The sequence below is a fragment of the Trachymyrmex cornetzi genome, unplaced genomic scaffold, assembly GCF_001594075.2.
Source record: "Trachymyrmex cornetzi isolate Tcor2-1 unplaced genomic scaffold, Tcor1.1 scaffold388, whole genome shotgun sequence".
Classification (NCBI taxonomy): Eukaryota; Metazoa; Arthropoda; class Insecta; order Hymenoptera; family Formicidae; genus Trachymyrmex; species Trachymyrmex cornetzi.
The window spans coordinates 90,984-103,590 of record NW_017298619.1 but is presented as its reverse complement, the minus strand read 5'-3'; the positions used below and the strand labels follow the sequence as shown (position 1 = coordinate 103,590).

The 12,607-nt window shown below is 33.2% G+C and overlaps 2 protein-coding genes across 5 annotated transcripts in view; one reads left to right on the top strand and one right to left on the bottom strand.

Annotated features, from left to right (window-relative positions):
* Acn (apoptotic chromatin condensation inducer acinus) overlaps positions 1-6,008 on the top strand; it is a 6,981-nt gene extending 973 nt beyond the window's left edge. For 2 of the 3 annotated variants that reach the window (XM_018511872.1, XM_018511875.1), the window contains 8 exons: positions 1,266-2,652; positions 2,855-2,939; positions 3,026-3,136; positions 3,236-3,434; positions 3,547-3,755; positions 3,835-4,056; positions 4,127-4,387; positions 4,888-6,008. In XM_018511872.1, the coding sequence (XP_018367374.1) occupies positions 1,268-2,652; positions 2,855-2,939; positions 3,026-3,136; positions 3,236-3,434; positions 3,547-3,755; positions 3,835-4,056; positions 4,127-4,387; positions 4,888-5,007 (2,592 nt within the window). In that variant the 5' untranslated portion in view covers positions 1,266-1,267 and the 3' untranslated portion in view covers positions 5,008-6,008. The remainder of the gene's footprint in view (positions 1-1,265; positions 2,653-2,854; positions 2,940-3,025; positions 3,137-3,235; positions 3,435-3,546; positions 3,756-3,834; positions 4,057-4,126; positions 4,388-4,887) is intronic. The other variant, XM_018511873.1, reaches the window with a different exon arrangement.
* A 1,460-nt stretch (positions 6,009-7,468) lies between these two features.
* The window catches only part of TM9SF2 (transmembrane 9 superfamily protein member 2), a 7,830-nt gene continuing 2,691 nt past the window's right edge, over positions 7,469-12,607 (bottom strand). The window contains exons 5-15 of one of the 2 annotated variants that reach the window (XM_018511876.1): positions 11,445-11,566; positions 11,232-11,355; positions 10,995-11,134; positions 10,718-10,894; positions 9,619-9,775; positions 9,239-9,416; positions 8,962-9,121; positions 8,745-8,896; positions 8,574-8,685; positions 8,316-8,487; positions 7,469-8,223 (exon numbers count right to left, since the gene is read on the bottom strand). In XM_018511876.1, the coding sequence (XP_018367378.1) occupies positions 8,156-8,223; positions 8,316-8,487; positions 8,574-8,685; positions 8,745-8,896; positions 8,962-9,121; positions 9,239-9,416; positions 9,619-9,775; positions 10,718-10,894; positions 10,995-11,134; positions 11,232-11,355; positions 11,445-11,566 (1,562 nt within the window). In that variant the 3' untranslated portion in view covers positions 7,469-8,155. The remainder of the gene's footprint in view (positions 8,224-8,315; positions 8,488-8,573; positions 8,686-8,744; positions 8,897-8,961; positions 9,122-9,238; positions 9,417-9,618; positions 9,776-10,717; positions 10,895-10,994; positions 11,135-11,231; positions 11,356-11,444; positions 11,567-12,607) is intronic. The other variant, XM_018511877.1, reaches the window with a different exon arrangement.

Here is a 12,607-nt window from a genome sequence, read left to right as displayed (position 1 = left end):
CACACACACACACACACACACACACACACACACACACACACACACACACACACACACACAGAGGGTGTTTCAGAAATAGTTGGCCAAACTTTAAGAGCATATTTCACTTATTGTAAGGATGAAAAAAAATCATATACATGGGTTTGTAAACGCTTCCTTTCCAAGTTATAAACATTTTTTTATTTTATACTTATATCTATTAATAAAATCATGAAATATGTACATATTTCATGATTTTATTAATTGTTCTAATTAAAGGAGTCTGTAAAAACTTATTAATTTTTTTGTTAATTTGTGATTTATAACTTATATCTATATTTTATTTTATACTTGTATCTATTTTTTATTTTATACTTATATCTATATTTTCATTACAGAAATTGCTGGAAATGATTTCCTTCGTATTATCGCTGCATGTGAAAAAATACGAAATACCCTGAGAATTTTTGAACAATCCATGCGACATCGATGCGAAGCATGCATCAATGCGGAAGGAAATCATTTTTAGCAATTTCTGTAATAAAAATATAGATATAAGTATAAAATAAAAAATAGATAGAAGTTTAAAATAAAATATAGATATAAGTATAAAATAAAATATTTATTTCTTCCCTCGGGAAATATTTGTTCATCAAATCGTTATAATATAATCACGTTACACACACACTCACATATATATATATATATATATATATATATATAAGAACATTCCACTCATTGTAAAGATAAAAAAAAGTCATGTAAACCTTCCTTTTAAGTTATAAACATTTTTTATTTTATACTTATACCTATATTTTATTTTATACTTATATTTATATTTTATTTTAAACTTATATATGTATGTATGTATGTATGTATGTACGTACGTATGTACGTACGTACGTATGTTATGTATGATGTATGAGTGGTGTATGCGTGCGTGCGTGCGTGAGTGCGCGCGCGTGCGTGTGCGCGCGTGTGTGTGTAAATAAATAAATATAATCTAATAATAATGAGAGCTACACTGACAAAGTATATGTGAAAAAATATTGATATAACTTCCAACATGTTTATATAGTTATATGTTATGTAATTTAATATATAAGTGCATAAGTTAAATTGTGTATGACTAGTGCTCTCTCTCTCTCTCTCTCTCTCTCTCTCTCTCTCTCTCTCTCTCTTTCTCTCTCTCTCTCTCTCTCTCTCTCTCTAGTTCTCAGTTTAGTTAAATTATTTGTATTAAGTTATAGTTACATTATGTAATAGTTTTTTGTTTTATTACTTAGGTATGAGACGTAAGAGCGAAAGAAACAAAACGAAGGGATCTCCAGAGAAGAAAGCCGAGAAACCAACAAGGAAGTCAACGCGTAGGCGTGGCAAGAGATCACCTTCTACTTCATCTGAGCAAGACCCTTTTATCGAGGATGCGGCTAAGAGTGTCATTCAACTCAAGGAGATTGAAAAGGAGACAAGTATGCAAACGCGCCTGCAGAGCAAGGAATTGGAGCAAATTCCACATAGGCATGAAGAGAAGGTCTCTTCTAGTGATGTAAATATAAAGGTGGACTTACCCGAAGACGAGGACAATGCCGGCTCTGTGTGGAAAGTAGCTAGAGCGGATGCATCACCTGGCGAGATACAAAAGTTGAAATTATGCAGGCAGCGCAACACGTCAGAGCCATCAGATACACCACCATCGAGTAGGAAAAATGTCGTCATGTCAAGTAGCAAGTGGCAAGAAAGTGGTGAGGGAGTTGCAGAGGAGGCTGACTCGGCGGATGAGCAACTGGTTTCTTGTACAAGAACCCTCAGTAGCACTGAACAGCCGAACGATCCCTCCTCTTCATACCCAGGTCAGGACTCCAACGAAGAGGTAAGTGATAGCAAGGAGATCCTGCCTGAAACCACTTCAGCCAACTTGTTGTCTGACGATAAACCAAACATAGATCAGCATGGTGAATCAAATGAGGCAAATTGCACTGCCCAAGTAGTTGATATCGAACCTGATAAGCCGGGTAGCATGACACCATCTCCAGTGCCGGCTCCTAGTGCGAACGGTGAGGAGACTATCACCACTATCATCGTTAAGGAAGCTAAACCTGCGGAAGACATCAGTGAAAAGCCAACGGAGACATTTGTCAAAGAAACTAGCGTGGAAAATGTTCGTAAAGATATGAATAGCGAAGATGAGGAGGAGGAGGAGGAAGAGCAGGATGATAAAACAAAAATGCATCGTCCGGTGGATTCGTCATCTGATTCAAATGACGAATCACGCTCTAAAAGAAGCAGAACAAGTAGTGATCGAACGTCGCCACGTGCGACTCGTAGAAAACATCGAAACAAATATAGAGATTCGTCTAATTCAGATACACCTGATTCCGAAGATGAACCTATTGACAGAAAGATCTCTGAATCTTATGTGGAGGAGGAAGAGGAGGAGCAAGAGAAAAAACCGAGTACAGAATATTTACAAGAGAATGATAAACAACAATCAGTGTCGCCGGAAAGAACAAATTCTCATTCAAATAATGTAGAAAAAATAGAGGTGGAACATAGTAAAACTGTTGAAGATAAATTGGAAAAAGATACAACTGAAAAATTGGAACAATCTACACCGGCTAACACACAGGTGGTCGCTCACAAGCCTGTTAAAGTCAACTTGAAAAGATCATTGTAAGCATAAATGTTCTTATGCAATGAATATCTTTTCTTGATAAAGTTTTATTTGTAAAAGAAATATATAATAAATACAATATTAAAGGTTTTTTATGTATTGTTATATTTGCAGAGTGATTCAGTTATTTTAAAATGTATAATAAATCAAAATATCAAGATTGAGCTATAATTTAATTATGATGCTTTTATATGTTTTCAGCTCAACAAGAATATTGTCTGAAAAGAACGAAATAAAAAGAGACGATGCTGATACAAGCATCAATGAGTCCATTAGTCAAAATAAGGTATATAATATTCTCTGCCTAAGTTAGAAGCATATTTATATTTTTTCATTTAGCATTTTTTTATATTCGAATAATGTGTATTTCAGGAAAACGGCAATGAACAAGAACCAAAATGTGTGCCGAGAAAACGTCGATGGGGGATCGCGCTTTCTACGGATACAGCGCCCTCATTTTCTATCTCTACCGATTCGCTTAAGGTTTTACTCCATTTACATATAGATGTATAATACATATATCTCTTTATTCTTGAACATCAAAATTCACTAATAATAATAATAATAATAATAATGCGATAGGCATTGGTGCCAGGTGCAAAGCCATTATCCATCAACGAAGTTCGTCTCTCAAAGGACGATGATGAAGACAGAGATCGGCATAGAAGTAACGATAAACGGCACAATTCTAGTGACATTACATATGATAAGACAACAGATGAAAACTTGCAGAAAAATGGCGCTGCTAAAAAGGGCAATGGAAAAGTAGATAATCACATCGGTAAGTGTACATATAATCTGTTAGATAAAACGGATACTTTTTTTATGTAACTTAAATAATCTTGTAATTCCTTTTTCATATTTTTACAATATTCTTATTATTTCTAATGTAGTGACAAGGCGGAAGATATCAATAGTGAAAGAAATGCCGCACATAAAATCACCAAGTCCACCAACGTCTAAACCTACCAATATCCTTTTGATCAAGAATCTAGTTCGCCCTTTCACACTAAATCAGATCAAGGAACTTCTTTCGCGTACCGGCACTATCATAGAGAATGGATTCTGGATGGATCGGATTAAGTCTAAATGCATTGTTGAAGTACGATTATATAAATAAGGAATATCTTATAAAATTTGAGTTTTGAGTCAAATCTTTCACGATTATATTAATATTATAGTATTCCAATGAGGATCAGGCTTTTGAGACAAGGCAGGCACTTCACGGAATTTCTTGGCCTATGTCTAATCCAAAAAAGCTCCATGTGGAATACGCTACGAAGGAGGATATGGAGACTGCCCGGGAATCGTCGAAGGAACAACCGGTTGCTCGCAAAACTGAGCCACTCTCGTCGGATTCGTGGCAACAAGATTGGAGTCGCGACGAAAAGACTAATACTAAGGTAAAAATTTGCATGTTTTCTTAGATTTGAGTATTTTTGATCATCTTAATGAGACACATCTACACATTAGGTGACTGTGGTGAGAGAATGGGATTTAGGCAAAGAGGACGGCCAACAACACATCAGAGAGAAGGAGCGTGAGAAAAAGGATCATGATAAAAAGCGACGAGTGAGGAGTCGCAGCCCAATATTGGACGCACATCTATCGGCACCAGCTCGCAAATTCAAGAAGAAAGAGGATGATCCGCCACCGGCAAAGCTTTTGGATGATCTCTTTAGGAAGACAAAGGCGACACCTTGCATATATTGGTTGCCGCTTACGAATGAGCAGGTAGGGAAATTTAACAAGCAACAGCTATATGTTAGCATTTCATCCTTCTGAAATATTTATATAGGAAAAGATTGTTAACAAAATAAAATACACAAAATAAAATATAGAAAAGATTTGTTTATAATTTCGAAAAGAATTTCTCATTTTTTTATTTTATCGATATATTTATATATAGGAAAAAAAAATATATATATATATATATTAATGTGCGTGTGCGTGTGTATATACAAGGTGTCCTATTTGAAGCTTCAGATGCAATTATATCCCAAACTCCAAACTATTCGTTATTCCAAAAAAGTGTTTTAAGAGGACTTACTTGTTTCGAGGAGGATAAATAAGTGTGACTGAATAAGTAATAAATAAGTACAAAAATGAAAACTATATGTTTTGTCTTTTTTGCAATTTTCTCCAAAACAAATATATATATATATATATATAAATAAATGTGTAAAACAAATAAGTGAATTGGTAATAAATGTTTTTATGTGGAAATATTGTAGATAGTCGTGAAGGAGGAGATGCGACGGCAACATATGGCGGAACACGCGCGCAGATTAGAAGAGATGAGACGTGCCGATAGAAATAGGGACAACCGACGTCGACGTACTCCGAGAAAATAGAGATCAGCGTATATCGTCAGCAACATTAAATGTATTCCTCCCTTTTCCTGATCCCCTTTGTCCTGAATTTAATTTTCCTTTATTCCACTTCACTCAGTTTTTTAATTCACAATTTTGTTTCTTGTTATTGATCTATATTGTTTATTAGACATATTTTTTTTTGGAATCGTTCAAGAATATCTGAAACGTTATGTTTCGACATTTGTTCATATTTTGATCTATTTTCTTTTTCTATATTCCCTTTTATGTTGTCATCTCTTTAATCTCTGATCTCTCTACTTTCCGTAAATTTAATTTCAGATATTCAATGCATGACTATTAAATATCCTTTCAACTCCTTGTTCCCTTTCCTCGAATATCAGAATTAAACCATACTTCTTACAGGTCAACATTTATTTATCCCACAGAGAGCCAATAACTATAGACGTGATAGTGGTTCTGTATTTGCGTCAACCGTTCATGGCAGATAATACCAATTCACTCTCATGTTGAAATGCAGCATTCACGGAATAACTTTACAACGTGGGAACCTCTTTGAAGAAAATAGATGAGACATATTGAATGTGGAATAGACTTGACATTCATGAGAATATCGTTTATTTCTTCGCTCTTTTTTCTTGTTTTCCTTTTTTACGAATCGAACTCTGACACAAATATAATCGAATGGAGGAATGAAATCGTATGACACATATAGTTTGGATGGAAAACACTGTCGCCCGAAACGCAGAAAAGCATTTCTATGAAGACATTGTTGGACATTATTGATGGATAAAAGACGAACTTTGTCTCTGCGTTAAGTATTTTTCAAGGTCTGTTTTGGTTGCGTCGAGCTCAACAATTGCCAACCATTCGACTTTGATAGCGACTACATCAGGAAGCGTCGCGTCAGTGTTAACCATTAATATAGACTAGGGCAGGGCGAAGACATGTCTGTAAATATAACCCATATTTCGTGGGGTGTGACATGTAAAATTATTAATAAATCCTAAAAATGATGAAAACACGCTTTTGTGTAAGCGTATACATAGGTACATTTATCGTTTTCTTTTTATAATACACTTATTGGAGAATTTGTTACTCACCTATGACGAAAAATTGAGAACAATGATGAGTAAATACATTTATGCTTAAAATAAATAATCGCCTATGTTATTGTCGTTATTTAATTTGCTGTACAATCATAGAACTGCATTTAATAAATTAGTAGTGAAATATCGCGCCAAAATAGAATACGTTCGTTTAAATTTATTGCAAATGCGCATATAAATTCATTTGATTATTTTATTTGTATCAGTAATAATATTATCAACGCTAACATTGTAGGTACTTTAGTTTACAAAATCCGAGTACAGAATATGTGCATATATTGACTGTTCACATGTCACGATTATGATTATGCTGTTATTTATTTGGTAGACAGTGAAAAAGAAGACAAAATTTTTCAATTGTCAAGCTAGTTCTCAATTTGTACATTTTTATTACTTATGTATTTAATTTATAATTTAAAAAACATGGATGACACGTGCGTTTCGCAATTAGAATCGAATTGTACTTTTATGTCATTACGCGTGCACACGTTTAATATTTTCCGTTTTATTAAAATTCCTTTTCCAATACCAATAATAAATAAATGAATAGGAGAGTGGTCTAAATCGGACCTATTTGCAGTTTTTGCTCTCTATAAGGCGTAAATAAAGTCCGATCGTAAAATCGAAGGTGCCATTGGAAAGATCATTTAATTCCCTTCATCTTTGCTTCAGACCATTTTGACATGTCTCTCAACTGTGTTGAACTATAATGGAAAATGTAAAAACGCCTTTTTCGGTCCGATTTGGAACCATTGGTTCCAAATCGGACCATCCCTTGGTTCGAATCGAAAACTTATATTTTTATATAATTTTTAGATAAAATTTTAAAATATTTTAATGTATTTTTCTTAGTATTGAGTAAAAACGAGCAATTTGACAAAGATAAAAATTTTTTCGGAAAAAGAAATTACTAACTTTATATATTATTAGAATTAAAATTAATAAAACTCAACTAATCTGAGTCTGATGACTCATGATATTTTACCGATTTAATTGCTTAAACCAGATCTGGTCAGTCGATCACCAGTACTACCACCTAGCCTATAAGTTATTCACTATACTGTCCGATTTGGACACGGGTCCTTTCGAACTTTGGAATAAATTTTACAATAAACCACAAGTGATCACAAAATGCTCGATATTTTTTAATTCTACACTCTTTAATTATCTTAAATCAATTACTTTTCAAATTTTTAACACCTTTTAAATGATTTATAAGGATTTTCTTTTTTAAAAAAAATTTTTGCACGGTAGCTGAAAATACATATTTGCGTCTATTTTATGAATGTTATGATAGAGAACTGTCAAACTGCTATCACAGGGGTGATCCCGATTGACCACAGTTCGATTGGACACCACCAATCACAGCGACCGGTGCTTAGGAGCTTTGTAGTCTCAAGCGCTGTAAATGGCTCGTGTCCAACTGGGTGCCACCCCTATCACATGTTCGGTGTCATATAAGGACTTTATATTATAAATAGTACGCAAATCTGCTTAACCGTATTCATTTAAATTAAAAAGGTCCTATTTAGACCACTCTCCCCTAAACAATAAGTAATTTGACCAGAATCGATTTCATGTGACACATTGAAGATTCAATCTGAAACGTATCATGGTTGCATGCCATATAATGCTTTTGCGAAGTGAAGCATTTTGAGAGTAAAGGAAAAAATAAAACAAGACACTTATGCAGATTTTCGCAGACATCTAAAACATACATCGTTTAATATGCATTATGTATGTTAGACGCTTATCCGAGAAAATACTTTTCGAAGAATGTCAGATAGTCGATAACGACGTCCACTCTTCGAAAATTGTAAACCTTTTTCGCGTTAATAAAATAAACTATTTATTATTTATGACGATACTTGCAACGATGTATCTCAACAATAACGACGTGAAGATGCGCTATTATTTGCTTATTATTATCATATGGATTTTTTCTCCTTTATCTTTATAACGCGGGTTTACACAATATCGACTATCGCTCATTCTCATTACGATCTGTTTCATTCATATTACATTCATCATACAAGCATTGTTCTCATCATCAGTTTTATTTAATCAACCTTCACAACACTATAAATCTTGCGCACGAACCAAAAACAGGCAAAGAAACCAATGGAACCTGAAAGAAAATAAATTTTATTTTTTAAAAGTCAATGATAACTATGTGGCATTTAACAAAAAGTTTAAGCTAAACACATAATGAATACTCACCTGTCAAAAGGAAGAATAAGTAAACCATAATGAACGTATATCCAAAATACAGGAACGTAGAGGTGGCACCTTCAATTTCTAACTTAGTGACGAAGAAATGTATACAATAGATTAACAAATAGACAGCAGTAAAGCCAGATGTAAGAAAACTGCGCCACCACCAGTGATAATCCTACAAAGAAATTATTAATGTAACGATATTTAATACATATACAAAAAAAATACACAAGCATGATTTTCTGTAAAGTCTGTATTTACCTCAGCGCAGAGATGGAAATAACAGAGCAGAATTGTCGTTTCGGAACACGTGATGACGAGTATAAGAAAAACCAAGAAGAGAAATCCAAACATGTAATATACTTGGCTTGACCTAGTAAAAATGACTCGTAAGAACATTTATTAATAAGAATATTAATATGCAATACTTACCAAAGAGAATTAAGTATGAAGAATAATTGAATAAATATGCAACCGAATGGCAGGACACCACCCATTATGACTCCAGGTATTGGTTGTGTGTAAAAATTCTGCTCTGGTATTTGCCGAGGAATTTGATTTGTTCGTACCGGATGCTCCAAAGCCTGCGGCGTTATTTCAATTATTTATAAATACATACTATACTAAAATAATATTAATTTATAATTACCCTTTTTTTGAAACCAAAGTAAGCACCAATAAATGTTAACGGTACGGATACTCCAAACCACAGTGCCAGAAGCGCGATTAAAGTGCTGAAAGGTACTGCGGCCGAACTTCCGTTTACCCAAAATATCAGATTCATTATGAAGAATAAACTGAATACAATTCTGTGAAAAATTAAATAAATTTTTATATCGTACACATTTACATCAAACAAATGACATTCGTAAAAACTAATTTATTTTTAAAGGAACAGAATTGACTAAGAAAATAATAAGTCTTACCCGGGACTAAGCATAGATGTGAGTAATACGTTGGACTTCCATTTCTCTCCTCCGAAACTTTTGTATATTCGAGCGGCCACATATCCCGCAGTGGTTCCCAGACAAACGTATAACACCATTGCACAAGTCATTAATGCACCTCTATTAGCAGGCGAAAGGAAACCCAGACAAGCGAATGCTGTAGCATAAAGTTAAAATAACATTTATAATTTATCATTTGAAATAAAAGAAAAAATATTTAATAAGTTTTTACAGTTTAGATTCAAATAATCTGGAATAAGTATTAATTTCAAATTTAATCTAATAAATTTGATGAGAAAGCATAAAGGGAAGAAAAGGAAGGGGGAGGGGGGGGGGGGGGGAGAGAGAGAGATTTTTACCTAATGTAACCAGCGTCATGAAGAACACTTGAATACCGGATCCTAGCAAAACTGAAAGCAACATCCCTTTACGCGGAGGGCGAAACACATCGCCGTGTACCAATTTCCATCCAAATTCCTCTTGTGCATCTTCTCCTGATTCTATCTGGAAGTAGGCCTGCGTTATCGCAACACAGACAAACGGATATCACAATTTTGTAAAAGTGAAGAAAACATTTGGTTACCTTCACCTTTTCATGAAACATATATTGTTTTACAAAAGTCTAATTTTGCGTTTATGAATTAATTTTTCAATTAATCATTCAAAGCACTTTTTTAAGTAAAAGGTTAATATTTAACCCTAACTATACACACTGGGGTCCAAGAAACCTCAGTGCAATTCGCTAAATCGAGATTTTTTAGTGTTTCTAAACTTTTCTTTTTCTTTGAACTTATATATCTCAAAGCTCCTTAATTCCATAGACTTTTACACATTATGGACTTGTTTCTTAATCAATTATTCATCGATTAAAACAAATTAATTGAAATATATCCATTTTTACAGAAGTTACAGTAATAAACGTGGGATCCCAAGGATCTGAGTGTATATATCACGGGTAGAAAAAAGTGTGTATAGCTAAGGTTAAATTACCTTTTTTTAGTTTCCAAAACACATTAATTAATTAACAGGAACTTCTCATAATATCTTCTTATAACTTTATTAAATTTTATCTCGAAATTTTGTATAGACGAAGTTTCCAATAAAAATGAAAGCCATTTTGGCTCCGCTGTAATTGAATAAAAAAGTAATTGAAGAAAAAATAGACATAAATAGCTATTTTTATTATGTGGTTCAGTTATTAAATATCCTGAAATTCTCGGAGATGATAACAATTCATACATTTGTTAGTTATACATTCATTTTAAAAGAAAATAGATATAGCAAATGTAGATAATATAAGCTGTGTTTCAAAATTCGCTGCTAGTACTGAAAATCTATAGTTTACGTTATGTGCACTAGAGATCTTCAATACTGGCGATTAATTTTAGATAGAACACAGCCACAGAAAAAGAATGACATGCTATTAAATTGTAACAACTGAATAAAGTATATAGGTACCTGGTTGTATCGTGCGATATCTTTGTGCAGAGTACGAAGCATTATCATAGCTACCATTCCAGAGAGGAATAGAACGATTATCAACGAGTTAAGAATACTGAACCACTGAATATTTGAATGAGGCATCGATTCTAAAATGTAATCCCACCTAGATGACCATTTAATCGTGTTATTTTTCTGGAATAATAAGTATAATAATAAATACAATAAATTATTAAATTTTATTAATTATCGTTAAAACCATTTTATTATTGTATACTCGCGAAGATATACTTACCACAAATTTAACAGAATACGTATATATTACTTGGAACGTCTGTGCAGATGGCTGCTCACTGGATGGTATCTCTAATGGTATTTGACTTTCACAATCAATTTGGCCAGTATGCTTAATACTGCGAGGTACTACTTTTACAGCTATTAAAATAACATTTGTACAATTATTATTTAATATTATTCATAATTTATTAATTTGAGATATTAAACACTAGCAAAATCAATTTTTAGTACTTACATATGATACGACCACCGTTTTCCTTAAAGGACGATCCCCATTCCTCTGAACCACCACTGTGATAAGTTATAGTAAGATTCACGTGATTAAATAAATAGTAAGTTTTTGGTTTGTTGTACGGACCCTAGAAGTGTATACAAACAGACAGATGTTAGATAAATTACATTTTATATTTTCATAATTTTGAAATATAATTTGATAATTCATCCTCACATGTATAGTACAAGTATCTTGCTGAGATCTGGATTCTTTTGAATAACAGCCCATGGGGAAGCCAGTGCTACAATATTGTCGTTCATCTTCTAACTGATAACACCACGTTACTGGCATATTATCTAATAAAAGCAGAATATATTAATAGAATCATTAATAAGTTGAAGTTATTTTAAGAGTATTGAAAAGTTGTGTGATTGCAAAATTTGAAACTTTTCAAGCAATAAATTATTTGGACAATAATTTTTTCACAAAAGTTTAACTAGTTCACCAATTATAATAGAAACAGCAAACTAAATATAATTACATAATAATTAAACCAATTAATTATTGTTATTAGAACACAAATATATTTTTATATTTCGTGTGATATAACTTGAAAATTTACTTCAAAATTATACTAAATACACTCTTGTTCTTATAAACTCTTTACGTGTTAAAATATATTTGCTTATTATAAAATCGTCACTTAGATTTTTTAGATTTAACCTTCCGCAAACCAGGTGGAGTGACATACTCCAACAAGATAAATTTCTATAATTTCTTAAAAAATACCGTGCACATTTTGCCAGTTTTACATGCAACTTACACGCATTGTTACCAATCATACTAAATTATAGTATATTTATGATGAAGTATAGCACGAGGTACAACATATCCACAACATATGATCCATGCTGATTTTCCATTTGGTTTATGGAGGGTTAAATTACCGAACCATTCATTTTTCTTCAATTTTTGAATACAAAATTATATAAATTAAACTTACAATATTGAAATTATAATATCCTATTATTAGGTGTACAACTTTGCTTCCGCCGTTTTTTTCCAAAATTCAAGACTTTATTGTAAAAAACTGGTTATACATTTATGATTCAAAGTATTGTCCATCGCTGGCCACTACTTTCTGCCATCTTTCAGATAGCGTACGAATCCTGCGTCGAAAAAACTGGTCATCTTTTGAGGCGATCCACGAATCGATCCAATTTTTTACTTCTTCATAAGACCGGAAGTGCTGGTCAGCCAGGCCGTGTGCCATTGATCGAAACAAGTGATAGTTAGAGGGAGCAACGTCTGGAGAATACGGCGGGTGGGGTAGGACTTCCCATTTCAACGTTTCCAAGTATGTCTTGACCATTTTCGCAGCATGGGGTCGAGCATTG